The sequence below is a fragment of the Mirounga leonina genome, unplaced genomic scaffold (genome assembly GCF_011800145.1).
Source record: "Mirounga leonina isolate KUSES-001 unplaced genomic scaffold, KU_Mleo_1.0 Mir_152, whole genome shotgun sequence".
In the NCBI taxonomy this organism is placed as follows: Eukaryota; Metazoa; Chordata; class Mammalia; order Carnivora; family Phocidae; genus Mirounga; species Mirounga leonina.
In genome coordinates, this window is record NW_023270380.1 from 6,330,140 (window position 1) to 6,348,637 (window position 18,498).

At 36.7% G+C, this 18,498-nt stretch overlaps 1 protein-coding gene across 3 annotated transcripts in view; it reads right to left on the reverse strand.

The window, feature by feature from the left end:
- LYST (lysosomal trafficking regulator) overlaps window positions 1-18,498 on the reverse strand; it is a 182,324-nt gene that overhangs the window by 133,980 nt on the left and 29,846 nt on the right. For 2 of the 3 annotated variants that reach the window (XM_035008509.1, XM_035008508.1), the window contains exons 2-3: window positions 9,696-9,785; window positions 5,707-5,905 (exon numbers count right to left, since the gene is read on the reverse strand). In XM_035008509.1, coding sequence (XP_034864400.1) covers window positions 5,707-5,898 — 192 coding nt within the window. In that variant the 5' untranslated portion in view covers window positions 5,899-5,905; window positions 9,696-9,785. Of the gene's footprint in view, window positions 1-5,706; window positions 5,906-9,695; window positions 9,786-14,503; window positions 14,564-18,498 lie in introns of all 3 variants that reach the window. The other variant, XM_035008510.1, reaches the window with a different exon arrangement.

The window sequence follows — 18,498 nt, forward strand, 5'->3', positions numbered from 1 at the left end:
AACAAACAAAACCTCCCCAATGTTTTCAGAAAAAAAACTTACTCCTCTTAAATATGGTACACGGGGCTTGCCATCACATGGCCTCTGCCTGCCTAGTCCTCCCACCCACCTAAACCACATATACAGCCTTTGCTCTAAGCCCACTAAACTACTGCTAGGTCACTGAATGTTCTTCCTTCTCTAGCCTCCAAAGTCCACATCTGCGGTTCCCCTGGTCCAATGCTTCCTCCCTTTTCTACATTGCTAATCCCTACTTAGAGATGCCAATTTCTCTAAGAAGCATCATTGGCCCTCTCCTTTGCACTCTCCAAATACTTTCACATGTTTTGTCATCATTGCCTTTTTTCAATCTGTCCGTCTCTTTGAAAGCTAAGAGCTCCTGGTAAGGACAGTCTCTGCTTTTTTATCTCTGCATCTAGCAGAGGTGCTGGCATTTAGTAGGTACTTTGTGGCCTGCTGAATAAACTAGTGAATGAATTGTGTAGCCATACTTCTAAAAGTCTGATATTTTTCTATTATACTTATTTTATATATTACAATGATAGGCCATTTATGTAGTACTATATATTAAAGTGGTAATACTACAAAACTGTAGGAAGAAAAAAGTACTCTCTTACATAGAAAACAGCTGAAAAAGAGACCTATTATAATTTTTAAATAATGTTTTGTTCATAAATATATAACCTCTTCCAGTAAAACTTCACATTTTACTCAGCAAAATAAGTAACAACTTTATAGAGCATTCATAAAGTGTGAACAGGTATGGAAATTCATATGCTGAAGTTTTAAAAAGTAGTATTTATCACACTTATGTTGGTAATAAATTACTGTGATTTTCTATTCATTACATCAGAATTAAGCTGTATATATTTATAACCAGGGTATAGAAAAAATCAGAAACTGTTATTATCAAATGTTATATGAAAACAAATACTTTTTATGTTGGAAGAGATCTTTTAAGTCATCCAACTTAATGTATTTAAATTGTTCCTGATGAGGACAGGGAGATCTGAAGCAGCTCATCACAAACTGAAGTCACCCATCTCATTGATGCTGGTGCCAAGATTAAAATCTAAGATAACTCTTCCTTTTTGGGCTGGACAAATTTTCTCTCAAAAAACCTGTAAAGGTCTGCATATAAGCTTCAACCATGGTTATCTTTAACCATTGAAAAGAACATACTTTTGCTATTTAAGGAGACTATTTTTTTCTGAAGAATAAACAGATTAACATATCTGTATATAATAAATCATGACCAAATGGAGTTTATCCCAGGAATGCAAATGATGGTTTTAACATTTAGAAACCATCAATGTAATTCACCCACCTTAACAGAATAAAAAATATATATATATATGATAGTCTCAGTGGATTCAGCAAAGGCATTTGACAAAATCCAATATCCATTCAGGATAAAAATTCTAACAGGTTGGGAATAGACTAGAACTCCCTTATTCTGATAAAAGGCATCTAAAAAAAATCCAGAGCTAATATGATGGTTAATGGACATACTGAATGCTTTCTCTCTAAAGTCAGACACTGGGCAGGATGTTCATTCTCATCACTTCCACCTACTTTTGCACTAAAAGCCAATGCAAAAGGCAAGAAAATGAAATAAAAGGTACAAAAATTGGAAAAATCATTCACAGATGATTTGATCGTGTACACAGAAAACCCTAGGGAATCTGCAGAAAAATTTCAAAATAAATACAAATAAATGAATTTAGCAAAGGCATAGGATGCAAGGTCAATGTACAAAAATCAATTATATTTCTATGAGCAACAAATGACAAAATAAAAATTTTAAATGCCATTTACAATAGCATCAAAAATAATAAAATATTCAGAATAAATTTAACCAAAAATATGCAAGACTTCTACACTGAAAATCAAAAAAATATGGCAGAGAAATTAGAGAAGACTAAATTAACAGATATTAACACCATGCTGATAGACTGAGAAACTCAACATTGTTGTCAATTTTCTCCAAATTGATTTCTGGATTCAATGCCATCACAACTAAAATCCTAGCAAGCATTTCTATAGAAGTAATAAGCTCCTTCTAAAATTTATATGGAAATGCAAAGGACTTAGAATAGTCAAACATTCTTGAAAATGAAGAACACTTTGAAGAACTTATACCACCTAATTTCTAGACACACTATATAAAGGCCATAGTAACGCAAACAGATGATAGACAGTGGAACAGAAGAGTCTAGAAATAAAGCCCAAGTATATGGCGAATTGATTTTCCACAGAGGTGCCAAGGTTACTCCGTGGGGAAAGGGCAGACTCTAGCTGGAATGACTGGGTAACTGCACAGGGAGGAGGGGGAGAGAGGGACTGTAGCTCCGGCCTCACACTGTACACAAACATTAATTCAACGTGGATCACAGACCTAAAAATAAAAATACTAATTAAAAAGCTTCTAGAAAAAAAAAAAAAAAACCATAGGAGAGTATCTTTGCAACTTTGGGATACAAGATAAGGATTTCCTAGGATACAAAATACACTATTTATACAAAAAATCTGCTGTTCTAAAGGCATTGTTAAGAAATGAAAAGGCAAGCTACAAAGGACATATTTGCAATCCAACAAAGACATGTATCCAGAATACATGAAAAAAAACTACAACTGGATACTAAGCAAATAACCTGACTTTTAAAATGGGCACAAAACTTAAACAGACATTCACAAAAGAAGATGTACAAACGGCCAATGAACACAAAATAGTGCTCAGCATCATTAGTTTTTAAAGAAATGAAAATTAAAATCACAATGAGACACTACTTCATATACCCTTAGGACAGTTGATATTAAACGGGCTGGCAAGGTCAAATATCAGAGAGGATGCAGAACCACTAGAATTCTCACACATTGCTGGTGAGAATGAAAAGTGGTACAACCACTTTGAAAAAAGAGTTTGGCACTTTCTTATAAACACCTACCCTTCGACACAGCAATTGTATGCCTATTTACCCAGAAACATGAAAATATATTCACACAAAGACTTTTTTAAGAATGTTCACAGCAGCTTTATTTATAATAGCCAAAAGGAAACAAAAGCCAAATGGTTAAACAACAGGTGAATGGTCACACAAATTGTGGTATATCCATACAACAAAATACCCATTGGAAACAAAACGTAGTGTTAGTGATGCACGTGTAATGGACAGAGCTCTGGAACACAAGAGTACATACTGCATGATTCCACTTATATGAAGTCCTAGGACAAGCAACGCTACACCTAGATGTTAGAAATTAGAATTGTGGTTGTGTTGCAGTGGGGCTGCCTGAAAAGGGGCATGAAAACCTTTTTCTAGAGTGGTGAAAATGTTCTAAACTTTGATCTAGGCTGTGGTTACACAGGTGTTTGTATTTGTCAAAACTCATTCAACTATACACTTTACATTTGTGCATTCACTACATGTAAATTATATAGCAATAAAAAGTCTGTTTAATTATTTATACCAAATATCTATTAATAAAGCCCTTGCACAAAAGTGGAATGGTAGCTATGGGCTTCATTTGCCTCTTGCTCAGAGTACCCAAGAAGTGCTCCTATTCATGAGAAGCACAGATATAAGGGTGAAGTTCCTCTTGAAATGTACAGCTTTGAATCTACTGTTTTAATTCCACTCTAAGTGATTAAACTTGCACAACTAAATTTGCCTTAAAGATCCAAATTATCATTCTCCATTTCCTGGTTTAAATAATTAAATGTTGATAAGCCCTATTTTTTAAATGGCTATCTATTTGCTCTCTACTTCTACTGTTCCTACTGGTGCCTACTGCCATTGCTACAGATATTCCAAAAGTGAATGACTGGGGAAGAGGGAATACAAGATATTACCCTAGGAAAAAATATTGTTGCAACTATGACTTGGATGATTTCAGCCATTTAATAATACATTAAAAGGTATTTCATGACTTAAAGGAGAAAGCATACAATCTATAGAAACAGAAAGTAGATTAGTGTTTGCTTAGGGCTGAGGGTGATGGGAGGGATAGGGGAGTGATAGCTAAAAGGTACCAGGTCCCTGTTTGAGGTAATGAAAATGTTCTAAAATTGACTATGTGACAGTTGCTCATATCTGTGATTATGCTAAAAACCACTGAGTTGTACATATGAAATGGGTAAATTCTATGATATATGGGTTATATCTTAACTACAGCTTTCATTAAAAAACCTACTGACATTCTGATTAGGATCACACTGGAATCTACACATCAGTTTAAAGAAAACAAGTATCCTTACAATACTGATTTTTCCAATACATGAAAATTATGTAGGCCTACATTTATTTGGGTTGTCTTTAGTTTCTCTCAACAATGTTTTATAGAATTACGTACAGAAATCTGTACATATTTTATTAGATTTATTCCTGGGTATTTGTTAATTCTGATGCTACTTACAGGATATCCTTAAAAAAAGAGAAAAATCATTGAAATGTTTTAATGTGGGGTAAGAAAATGAACAGAGCATGATATGCTTATTAAATCATTAAAATTTTGGAATAAAAATCACTACACATGATCTAACAGATAATTTTTTCTAAATTTTAAAATTTATTTATGGAAAAGTTATACAAAATATAAAAAATTAAATTACATGTAGTCACGCATTTAATAAATAACATTCATGAAAGGAGTAAAAATACATAGTATTTTGGAAAATACTCTGGAAAATTTCATGACAGGTAGACACTACAGTGAACAAATACTCCCTGATATTTGTTAGGTTCCTCAGTGTATGGTGAAAACAGATGCATTGTTTAATTTTAGTCTCTGTATTTACCCAATATACGTATTTATTAGCAAAATGCTTTGATGGCAAAGAAATTTCAACAGTAGTTAAGTTTCTATCTAAAGCCAGTAACATTTATAAGTGTTGAAAAATATCTGTCATATTGGTGCTACAGAGACCTTATTATCTTTTCAAGTTAATTGAAATATTATCTAACTACATTAATTAGTCCCCTGAAAGCAGACAGTAAATTTTTTCTTTCATAAAATACATACTTGTTTTTTACTAAAATGAAGTAAAGACATAAATCATGTTTGGGCTGCAAGTTAAGCCTGTCTGAGTTACTTAATGTTCTGTATCTGTTTTTCATCCACAAAAGAAGGTTGGATGACATCTCTATTTCCCAACTAGCTTTAGAGTTCTGTTAATTCCGTAGTAAGGAAACCACAAAATACCGTATGTTCAGACCATACTTTGAGCAAACACAATGAGGTATAAAAAACTGGATGTATACAAGCTAAAGGACCCAATATAATTATCAGTTTAAGGATTCTCTACTTTCACCCCAGAATTAGTAAACTCTCTAAATATAATTTACACTAAACCTTTCAAAAACATATCTGAATTTATTGAAAGTGCAAATGTTTTTCTGATTCAAAATCTTAGGTCTCTACTAATAATCATAGTTATCTCACACTGATATTAGGATAAAAAGCTTAATATATATGAGGTCATTTTAGAAGAAAGGCCATTTATCATCCTAAGACATTTCAGACATTTTGAAAAGTATTCAAATAAACAGTACGTTCATAGACGGGGCTACTTTTCTTTGTTGAAGTGATGTGAGAGATAGCACTTTATCTCAAAGAGACTCTCAGAAACTACGGAATCCAGAAATTATGTATCTGTAATCAACTATAATATACTGGTGAAAAAATTATTTGATATGAAAATGTTACCTGATCAATGACAGAATTTAGCTTGGTAAGTAACAGAAATCCTCGGCCGTGGACAAGGTATTGGCCAAGGGTAGCCATGTGTGTCTCCTCCTCTTCTTCCTCCCTGGCCTCCACCCTCTGGACCACCGCATTGCAAAGCCGGTTGACATCCGTCAGAAATTCACGTGCCAATGAGTTACTGTCGATGCTCATGACCGAGCTATCAAATAAATATTACCAAAAAAGAAGATTAAGAGAAATAAAAATTTACGTTTAAAACTAAGTGTTTTTAAGGCTGTTTTTAACCAAAGAACTGACTTTAAGTTACTGGGCACTGGTATTTAACCCTATAATATTTTCAGACATAGTTCTGATCTAGTTAGGTGCTCCTTGAATATTCTTACATGGCATAAATGGTCGTGGGTGTGATAATCCCTAAGCATAACCAAAAACAGGAAGTGAAAGCACCTACATAGAAGATACACTAGTGAGTGGTGGCAGTTAAGGTAGATCCTGACCTTCTTAAATAGCCTCATCATAGAATAAAAATAAACCCATTACTTATAAACTATTCTTGTTCTACATGGTTTAAAAATATGAATGGATCTTTTAAAAATATAAACTGTTTTTCACATGATGGAACTGACAATCAGTGATACACCCTCCCCCCAACAACCGGGGTTCAGTTAATGGAGGGAGAAGGATTTATCATCAGGTAAATAAAAATAGAAGACGTCTAGCAGCTGAAGTTACGTCACTTCACTTCTTACTATACATTTAAATCAAAGGGCAATGTGACATTTTAAGATAAAGGAAAATAATAAGGTAAAGCAGACAGGAGAGGAAAAACACCAATATAAAGAAAAAAAATGTGTAACTATTTAGAAAGGAAAAACCATGAACAATAAAATTCCCAAGGAATTTCAGAACAGTTTCATCTTAGGGCGAAAAGTAATTTTGAGACACCCAGTAACCTTTAAAAACGTTTCAGCCTGGAGAGATTAAATAAGATGTATATTGTGGAGTCTTGCTTCACCCATTGGGGGGGCCCGCCCCCTAGACCCTGCGGAGAAGGCAGTGGACCATAGGACTGTGCCTATCGTCAAGGGACAAGGCCAGCCTCCGAGCCCTAATCAACTGAGGCACACCTGATTCAGAAGCAGCCACAAACATCTGGCCACAAGATGATGCAGCTTGCAAAGAGGCATCCGGCCAATTAGGCTCCTTCTGTCTCATAGGAATTTGAATTAAGGGACATAGTTGATGAACTGAAAAGTCACATAAAGATGGGCCTGTAGTAGTCATTATGAGGTAGCTGAGGCTCAGAAGAAGCCAACTAGGTGAAAATGAACCACTAGGATGCAAAGGGAAGCAGATAAACATGAAAGGGAGAAACCAAAGAAATTCCTAGTATTACTTTGGTTCCTATTCATTTTTGGGGCTGATGATTTAAGTCCTGGATTCCCATCAGAATTCTAGGTATTATTACAGTAACAATCCCCTGTAGCATAACAAAGATCATTATTTTTAATATTGTTGATCACTAGGAAAAAGTGTAAAAAATAAAATGTACATTACTCATTATCCCAAAATGTAGCAATACCCTCCCTTATATAAATACTGGCTTTTTATGAAGCTTTCATAAGGTAAAATTATTCAATAAATCAAATAATTTACAATAATATAAACTAATTATATATTATAATATGTACATAATATATAAACTTATTTATATTCAGTCCATAGTTATCAAATTTTATTAACTTATTTCACCTAATTTGTCACGGATTTTATTTATTTATTTTTGTCACAGATTTTAAGGTACATAATTATTTAGTGTACTACTAAAACAAATAACACTGCCAATTAAAGTATAACACAGTACCTTCTTATCACTTAGAACGTTCCATACAATATCACCTTCTAGGTCATCAACTCTACCCACTATGCACCATTTCTTAAGAGTGCTACACTACTGTTCCTGGGATTTTCTTCCAAAGATGCTGACATCATTCTGTAAGTTTCGATGCTGGCACTTTGCTGATCTTACCAGATAGGATCAGCAGAAAGTTTCGGAAACATTTAAAACTCATCAGATATAGTACCAACAATGCATGTAACTCAGCTAAAGTGCTGATACGAACAGCTAATGACCAAGTGCCCTCATAAGCCTGCAAGAACAACCCCTTCACCAAGTGCAGCCGGCTCCCAGTGCTTACTAGACACCACTGATTATAAGGTACACTGCAACTTTAGCAATATTAAAAATGTGAAAAACTTAAAAATTGTGGTAATAATTAGGGTCTATTTTCTGGAAATGAAGATAATGTGAATATTGAGGTATGACAATTACTGAGGAAATGATTTCAGTGCCACTTCCTAAAAACACAAGATGCCAGGTCGGCAAAAAAAAATTACAATATATGCAGAAATGTATGTTACTCCTGATTCTTAAATGTACATAAAATATAGACACAGTTACATAACTAGGGTATTCTATATAAATGATCTGACCTGTTTTGATTCACGAAGATATTCTGGAAATCTTTTCATATGAGCTCTCTCTTACTCTTTTTGCTAGCTTCGTGGCATGCTCTGCATGTATATATAATATGTTTTTCATTATATAGAGTACTATTAACTACGCAGCCAATCTCATTGAATATTTAGGCTATTTCTAGTTTTGATTATCATAAACAGAGCTGCAATGAACATCCTTACTCTACTTGCACATTTATCCTCTATGTCCTTGTGGTAGAGATTGCTGTTACTGCTTCATATAATAGGTTTTACACATTTCTTGTTAGGTCTCTTCCAGGGTGTTTTGTAGTTTTTGCTGTTATTCTGAATGGGATTTTGTTTCCATTAGATAATCTAATTAGGAAAGAAAACTGGTATGTAGGAGGCAAATAGGAAGTATATTTATGTTGATATAGAAATCATACATCCAAACTTCTTACTGAACTTTCATTAATTTTTTTGAAATTTCCAGATATAAAACCCTATCATCTACAAATAACAAAAATTCTGAATTCTCCTACCCAATATTCACACACTTTCTACTCTTCTAACTACATTAGTCAGCACTAACAGAACAACATTGATAGGGGTGATGGGGGACACTTTTGCCTTGCACATTAATAAGTATTCATTTCTTCCTGCTCATCTAATAGGAATGTTGAATTTCACTGAATGCCTTTCAGCCAATCTGAATGCCAACTGAAAAGACGATTGCATGGAATTTTTTTTTTTTTTGAAGATTTTATTTATTTACTTGACAGAGACAGACACAGCAAGAGAGGGAACACAAGCAGGGGGAGAGGAAGAGGGAGAAGCAAGCTTCCCGCCGAGCAGGGAGCCCGATGCGGGGCTTGATCCCAGGACCCTGGGACCATGACCTGAGCCAAAGGCAGATGCTTAACGACTGAGCCACCCAGGTGTCCCGATTGCATGGTATTTTTAAAAGATTTTCAGAAATATTTCAAATACCCAGAAAAGTACAAAGAATATATAACATGCGGTTATAGCCAATACTCAGATTTAGCAAGTATTAATATTAATGCGGTGTTCAGATCAGTGTGTGTATATGTGTATGTGTGTGTGTGTGCAAAGAAATTAAACCTTACAGTACAGAAAAGCCACACCCCACCCCACTTCTTCCTCTCTTTAGTTGGTGTTTAACATTTCTATACATGTTTTTATAATTTTTTACATGTTTATAGCCATAAAAATATTCAGTATTAACTATTTTAAAAATGTATATAAATAGTATACTATATGTATCCTTCTATAACTTTATTTTTCCTCTCAACATTATGTTTGTTCCTTTAAACCATTATGCAACATGCCATTGTATGGATAAGCCACAATTTATATATCCATCTCTACTAATGGAAAGTTTAGTTGTTTGTACTTTGGGGTTTAATTAATGTCACATAACTATGCAGTTTCAAAGGCTTAGACTGAAACAAGTATTTTGACTGCTTATATCTATTACATTAAATACTTACCAATCTCTCAACACTCCTGTAACATTTAGAGTCTTTATAATTTGAGGTCATGAACCAGATCAAACAAATATCCTTAGAATAAAGCTTCACCTGTTAAAAAAAAAAAAAAAAAGACAAACATATTAATGGTAATAGTAAAACACAAGTAATTTTAATAAAGTTCTGACACAAAAACCAATGGCCAGTTTCTTCATATTTGATGTAAAAGAAGCCAATGAAGCTTTTGAACCTCAAGAACACATTAAAAAATTTCTAGAGCTCCAAGAATGGAATCCTGAGACAGGAAGTATTGGAATATACTTAATCTGAACAAAGCAACTTGATCACAGCTCCCTACTCCTCCCCTCCTTCCAACTCCTTACAACCTGCAGGTAAATCACCAGTTAACTATAAAGGAAGGAGAATCAGCCCAGTATCCGTCTTCTTAACACTGAATCTAGGAGGCAGTGGAATACCATGTACATACATACTATGGGTAGCCAAGTTATTACTCTCCTTGAGAGTGAAAGGTATTTGAGGATATATGAAAACTCAGAAAAATACTAAACCCAAACAATGAATAAACCACCACCAAATTTCATATCCTTGTTGAAGTTTTAAAAATGAATTAACCTCAATGAAGGCTATTTCTGAATACCAAAGGATAAATTCCTACTTCTGGGGTAGCAACAAATGCTTCTGTTGAGTTACCTGTTTTCCCCTTCTCTATAGTTGTGCCTAGGCAGAGGCATAAAAAATATTTCCTCATTAGAGGTACACGGCAACCATGAATGTTTATTTCGAATACCAAGTGTTTAAATCAGAGTGACCTTTAATTCCTTCAAAATGCCCAAACCTAGAGAACTTTCTTGAATTCCCTTCAGCTTGGTGAACAGTACTTGTACCACATTATTCTGGGTACTTGAGGATAAAGGAGGCAGGAAACGGGATTAGCTGCTGTTAAGACGACACAGGGCTTTGTGTGATGCAGGAAAGACACCTTTTCCCAGACTGGTCAGCCCCATGTCAGGCACACAGCTATCCACGCACAGGCTAGGTTTCACTCCCACTACTGCACTCGGGGCACCAGTGGCCAGTGCATCAACTGCCCAACCAAATGAAAAGGCCCTGGAATGAAGTCTCAATACACCCTCCACACCTGCTCCTGCTGCATCCTCAGCTAATACAAATCACCCACCTATTTTCGACTCTGAAATTACAGAAGGGGAAACTATCAAATTATGAGCATAAAGATGGTATTTGATTAACTGCTGTGACTCTGATTACCCTCTGGTTTGGACTACTACAAGGTGGAGCCATCCATCTTGAGATGCTACAGTGATTCCAAGTAGCTCGGCATGGCCATTAGAAGTGGAAGCTGACAGACAACTGGATCCGTCTGTTTTTCTCTGTTATCGCGGGACATTTCTAGGCCCTGCTGAGGGATTTCTCCAATGCACTTAAACTGGGATGGCTTTTTTTTTTTTTAAAGATTTTATTTATTCATTTGACAGAGAGAGACAAAGTGAGAGAGGGAACACAAGCAGGGGGAGTGGGAGAGGAAGAAGCAGGCTTCCCGCTGAGCAGGGAGCCCGACGTGGGGCTGGATTCCAGGACCCTGGGATCATGACCTGAGCCGAAGGCAGACGCTTAATGACTGAGCCACCCAGGCGCCCCTGGGATGGCTTCTTTAGCCATATTTTTCACAGCCCAGCTTGGATGTCCATGGAGTTTCACTCTATCCAAGATCGTAATTCTATCAGCCAGCATAGTCAGTTGTGACCTTCTTTACTCTGCCACCACCCTCGATAAACTCAGCTGCATTCTAACTTTTATCATCCTGTATTATGCTGGGTGTCCATAAAGTCCGCAAATAGAGTTCAGAAAAATAGACTGAAGATGTCCTCAGGGCAGTATATGTACTTGCCTCTGTTTCTAAACTACATAAATACCCTGTAGGTACGTATGACTGTCTTACCTCCAAGGTCATGAATTCCTTAAGGACGGGGACCCTGTCTTATCACTTATTCTACTTTACAGCTAAAATGCCAAATTTAAAAAACATCATTATTACTATCATATTCAACTTCTAATGCTACTATTATTATGTCATAATAAATAAAACTTGTAACAATATTACCAGAATTTTTATATTAAAATAAATGATCTCACTGATATGAGGAATTCTTAACCTCAGGAAACAAACTGAGGGTTGCTGGAGTGGTGGGGGGTGGGAGGGATGGGAGGGCTGGGTGATAGACATTGGGGAGGGGATATGCTATGGTGAGCGCTGTGAATTGTGTAAGACTGTTGAATCACAGACCTGTACCTCTGAAACAAATAATACATTAGATATTAAAAAAAAAAAAAAGAAGTTGTAGGAAGGGAAAAATGAAGAGGGGGAAATCGGAGGGGGAGACGAACCATGAGAGACTATGGACTCTGAGAAACACTGAGGATTCTAGAGGGGAGGGGGGTGAGAGGATGGGTTAGCCTGGTGATGGGTATTAAAGAGAGCACGTTCTGCATGGAGCACTGGGTGTTATGCACAAACAATGAATCATGGAACACTACATCAAAAACTAATGATGTAATGTATGGTGATTTACATAACATAATAAAATAAAAAAAATGAAAAGCATAATAACAAAGTACCTATAATCATATAAATGACCTCAGGAAAATAGTAAGTTTTTCTAATACAGTGACCGGTAAAGTATAAAACATGAATGGCCAAAACACAAAGCAAAAACCTGACAGTGTATTAGCTATACCTTAGTTTTATTTCATCAGAAATTTCATTAATACGGCATTTAATTCAACAAATACTTATGGAACATTTATTATCTGCTGGCTACTATTTTTGGCACTGGGAATACAGCAAAAACAAAATCCCCACCCTCATGGATTCCAGTGAGGTAGAGACAGATGAAAAACAAACATATTGTAATGTCAGGCAGTGCTAAGTGCTATAAAAAATAAAACAGAGTAAGGGTACAGAGTGACAGGAATGCTACTTCAGATAGGGTGACAAGGACTGTCTAAAGAGGTGGTATTTGAGCAGAAGCCTGAATGAAGGAAGAAAATGGGTCACGTGAGCATCTGGGAAAAGTATCCCAGGGCTTTGAGATTAGTTTATGTTTGACGCATTGGATACTGAGTGCAAGGGAAGTTAAAAAGTATTACAAAGAGGGCACCTGGGTGACTCAGTCATTAAGTGTCTGCTTTCGGCTCAGGTCTTGATCCCAGGATCCTGGGATCGAGCCCCACATCCAGCTCCCTGCTTGGCAGGAAGCCTGCTTCTTCCTCTCCCCCTGCTTGTGTTCCCTCTCTCGCTGTGTCTCTCTCTGTCAAATAAATACATAAAATCTTAAAAAAAGAAAAAAAAAAGTATTACAAAGAGTGAGAAAAGTCACTCATTCCCACTCGCCAGGGACTGAAGTAAGGTGTGGAAAGATGAAACAGAAGTGTTCCCAGGGAACTGTTTCTCCCTAAGAACGGAAGTCTCCTTCCTGCCTGCCCCCCACTCCAGAGAGTCCACAAGGTTTTTAAAGTCTGTGTGAAGAACAGCACTGTTTAGTGATAGACAAGACTGAAAGAAGAGCAGGATGAGAGGGAAAATAAAGTTCAATGTTAGCTATGTTAGGTTTGATAGGTGGTGTGGAAACCAAGCAAAGGACACCAAGGACATGCCAAACTGGAGTTCAGGTGGGGAGGCTGGAACTGGTGAATCAATTTGGGAGTTATCAGCATATAGATGTGTTTAAACAGTACTAGATGGATGGCATAACCCAGAGCAGTGCTGTCCAACAGAACTTTCAGCAATGACTGGGCTGTGGTCAGTGGCTATCGTACTGATCAGTGGGGACCTAGAGAATGAGTATAAATGAAGCAGAGGAGATTCTAGGACTGAGCCCTGGGGTTAGCAACCCCGCATCAGGGAGAGGAGGAGGATCCAGCACAGGAGACTGGGAAGGAGCAGCAAGTAGGGCAGGAAAAAAAATCAGGAGAGTGGTGCCTCCCAAAAACCAGGTAAAGAAAGCTTGAAATGGGAAAGGCTGACCAACCATGTCAAATATTGCTGAAAGGTTGATTAAGATGAGACTAGGAACTGACCACTGGATTTAGCAAGCTGGAAGTTACTGACAACCTTGTCCAAGAGTGGTCTCAGAGGAGTGGCACAGGGGGTGAGGGAGGGGGGCAAGGAGTTTAAGACAGCTCTTTTGAGAAGTTCTGCCATAAAGGGTGGCAAGGAGGTGGGGGGTAGCTGAAGAGAACATGGGATGGGGGAGGTGGTGTACTTTTTTTTTTTTTTTTTTTAACAAGGGACATTACAGCATGTTTGGAACCTGAGATACTACTATAGCATGTTTATATAGCAAGTTTCTCCAAAGAAGAAAGGAACAGAGATGAAAAACTAGAACGAGAGGCGGGAACCGCAGGAGCAGTGAGTGGGCAGTATGAAGAGGATCTGATGGACAAGTGCTAGGAACACTGGCAGTTCATGTAATGGAACAAAAAGGATGACAGAGCATGTGAGCACACGCAGGAAGATTGGTATATCTGGCAGTGAATGGACCAAGATTTGGGTGCTTGTCTTTTCTTGGTGAAATAAACTGCAAGGCTGCTGGCTGAGAATGAGAAGTAGGAGGAGGTGTTAACTGATGAGTGGAACGGGGTCAAAAACAGCCGCCCATAAGAGACTTCCCACGAGGTTGCCATTAGTAACTAAGGCTGAGTTCGGCTGTTCAATTCCTGGACCCGTACCACAGTCCAATTCCCCAACACGTGTGCAAGCATGCAATGACAGAATGGAAGCTGTCAAATACCTTATGGGAGTCTAGATAGATTACAGCCACAGCATTCTCCCATCTGTGCATGCAGCATTCCTGCCAAAGATGGAAACTGGGTTATCTGGAAGGAATTATTCTTAGAAAACCCCTGTAACCCTTACTGCTCATCTTTTCCTTCCGTAAATATTTGAGAATCTTTTAAATCGATCTGTAGAATCTTTTGTGCAGGTAACATCAAGCTCACTAAAGTCTATGGAATCTATGTTCTTGCTTTATAATTTTGGAACTTTGGTCCTCTACTGTTTTCTAATAGTGTTCAAATTCCCCAGAATTGCTCAAAGATTACCTGCTCATCAATGACACAAAATGTGTTACACTTTCTCAGAATCTGAACCTGTGATGTGAACCCATTTAGAGCAACCAGAGGTTCTGGTACAATCTCCTCTCTAATCGTGTGCTTAAATTTTCTATTATTATTCTTACATCTAGTTTTATTAATCTGTGTAGAGATCATTCTTCATGTCAGAGAAGCCAGAAACAAAACAGAAGCTGAGAAGTTTCTTTTACTCTCTCTATTCAATTATAGGGTCAGGTGTTTTGTTTTGTTTTGTTTTGTTTTAATTTGAGTATAGTTACATTAGTCTCAGATGTGACATTAGTCTCAGATGTACAACATAGTGATGCAACTTCTCTATACTATGCCATGCTCACCACAAGTGTGGCTACCATCTGGGGGCCAGTTTGTTTAAAACAAAAATCTATTATTTGCTTGCTGTTTTCATCTTCTATATATAAAATGTAAAAGGTCAGCCTTAACCTTTTGCAAAACCCCAGCTCATTATTCTCTTAGGGTTATATTCCTCTTTTATATGAGATATCTGTATCTACATCTATGTATTTTTGTTTCATATCCTTCTTTCCTTCTTCCGCACATGTTATTTTAAATATGAGTTCATCTGGCCACTTGACCTTGCTCTTTTCTTCACGTACTATTTCCAGTTGTTCAATAAAAACTCTGCCTATGGACACCTTACACACATTTTCCCTTCTGGAGACTATATCCATGGCATCATATCTATCTTTACTTTGAAATTTAGGAACTCTGTATTTGTTTGTTTGTTTGTTTTGGAACTCTGTATTTCTAATTCTCTATATTCCAGATTTCCTCCATATTCTTCTTCCTGTTTCTTACTTATTCATTTAACATTTACTAAAACACCCACTTTGTGCTAGGTACTAAGAACACAAAATGTGAAAGTAATTTCAGTCTCTGCCTCTAAAAAGGTCCCATTATGGTGGCAAAGGCAAACCAATACACAGGGTGTCGTGTACTGATAAGGGGACACTGAATCCAATTTGAGTAGGCAGGGAGGCTTCATGAAGGATGTAATCTTTCACTAAAAGTTCAACATGTAAAGAGAGAAAAGGGGGGAAGAAAGACATACAGACAGAAAGAGCAGCTCAAGTCAAGTCCCTGACAGAATTACAGTAAGTTTGGTATCAAAATGCAAAATCAGAAGCAGGCAATTAAGGATGGAGAGAGTAGTGACCAAGGATAAATAAAAGGAACTTCTAGTGGGCTGAGAGCTCAGCAGAGGTTGAAAACCATGAATTTCAGGTAGAATCACTTTTCTCATATGGCTGAGTTTCTCCAGCAGGGCTCAGCTGCTTGGATCTAGTAGGAGATAGCGCAGATTGTATCACTGATGTAGAAATGGGAGTTTTGGTGGGTGGAGGAAGGGAAAGAGAACTAAGGTACAGTGAGAGAACAATCCATATGGTCAAAACTGGGATACAGACTGGCGAGAAAAGAGAAAGAGGCCCGGCAGACGTTGAAATACAGGCCTGCAATCAATTCCCTCAAAATGAGGGAATATTAAAAAGAAAAAAAAAAAAAAAACCACGAGGGAATAAAGGATATTGGAATTTTTAGATTTCTGAAACAAGCAGTTCCAGATGATAACACCCAGAGTGTAACTGTGCAAGTAGGTGTCTAAAATGCAAGTTAAGGACACTGCAGTTGAGTAAACCATGAGGCTAGTTTTTTGGACAACAGGTCATTGTTAGCTCTTAAAACAAAAGCTCCTTGATGACAGGGATTTTGTCTGTTGCATTTACTGCAAAATCTACAGCAACTAGAACACTATGTGGCACTATTTGTTGAATTTGTTAAATGAATGACATGGGTTTCTCTCAGGATTCCGATTATGTTCACTTGTCTAATTAAGCCCTCATAGTGAGTCAAAATAGGTTCAGAGTTATCAGCTTCCGTCATTACCTCCTTAACCTTCTGGAAGTGAAATGGTCAATAAAATTAGTCAGTTGTGGCTCTGCTTTTATTGACTAAGACTCCCCACAGACATTTGGATAGTTGACTATGATATCTTAGCTCTGTTCTGGTTCTGTGATTAATTGCCACAACCCATTATCCAAAAGATCACAGAATTAAGCTATCACCCTCAGTCTTGAGGATTTTGACATAGTCATTTCCTTGACATACAGTATAAAACTACTACACCAAGTCATATTGCCTATGTTCTCCAGTTCTGGGCATTTTTAAATACCTTGTCATTGCTGTGTTTTTATCAGTGCTACCCAAAACATTACAGTGACCACTAAAAATAAAATCTCAGGCTCAACAGCAGGACAAAAAGGGCTCCCTACGTCACCAAGTTTCCTCCCCAAAAACTATTAAATCTATCACTCATTCATTCATTCATAAATTCAACCAAAATTTATTACTTATTCAATAAATATTTTAATAAATATTTACTAATCTGCTTACTCATTCTATTTTCCTAGGTTTTGACTCTGTTGTGAATAGTCAGTCAGCATTGTGACAGTGGTGAAAATAAAGGCAGAAGAGTGTGAATCTAGCAATTACTAGCTGCTACACAAATCTGTGTGATGTCTGGCTTCCTTTTCCATGAAATGTCTATCCCACAGAGTTACTATGTAGATCTTTGAAAATTATACAACATCAGTAAACATTCTTGGTAAATATAGTTCCCTTTAGGTGCCCAGCACTAGGTGACGGCAGAGAATGCCATCTGGAGGAAGAAAGAGATCATTACAACCTCTCCTCAGAGCAGTGTATATGGAAATGTCGATGTTAGGCTTTATGACCATACAGTTTTCAAGGAAGCACTGAAAATAAAAGGAGGGAGTACCAATATATTTTTTCTTTTCCATGTCTTGTGACCTCTACAGAAAAGGAGCAGAGGAAAAATACAATAAAAAAGTTTATAATACTGAACTTTACTCTTAGAGCCTGATTAGAAATCGTACATTTTCCTCATGAAATGGTAATATCTGAAGGGCTCAACTCCTAACTTTCATCAAATGCCCCAAATCCTGGTAAATTCATTTTTAAAATAATATTAGGTACTTTCCTAAATTTCTTAATTAAAATAATATTAGAGAAATTACCACTGGAAAGAATATTTTTTTAGAAATGTATTATGTACCAAAAAGGAAGAGACTGCTATCAACTGCAGGATTATTGAGAGGATCAAACACACTACTACACAGAATAATAAATATTCAATGTATTCTTTTGAATCAGAACCTGCAGTGATTTGAAGCAGGAAGTGATTATTCCTGAAAATAAAGGTTGGTTGTTATGGACGATTAATTATGCTAAATCCCATCTCTCCAAAGTTCAATATATATTGAATATAGACTGATTAATGACTTTCCCAAAGATCTCATATATTCTTTGCAACACATCACTAAAAATTAAAAACCCTTTGGGGAAAACAATGATAACACTATTTATGCCATTTCATAAGTGACATAAATAAAGGTATGAATGTGAATAAGTTAGAATCACACATTTTCACAATGGCAGAAACTTTAGACATCATATTCTCCATCCCCACATTCTAAAGATGACAAAAACTGAAGCCCACAGGTGCAAAGTCCCATGGTTGGGTCCCATGACCGTCTTAGGAGTTACATGATATTTTTAGAGCTAATTAACTAGAACTAAAATAGCCAACTTTAGAAGACACAGCCCTTCTTCTTCTGTC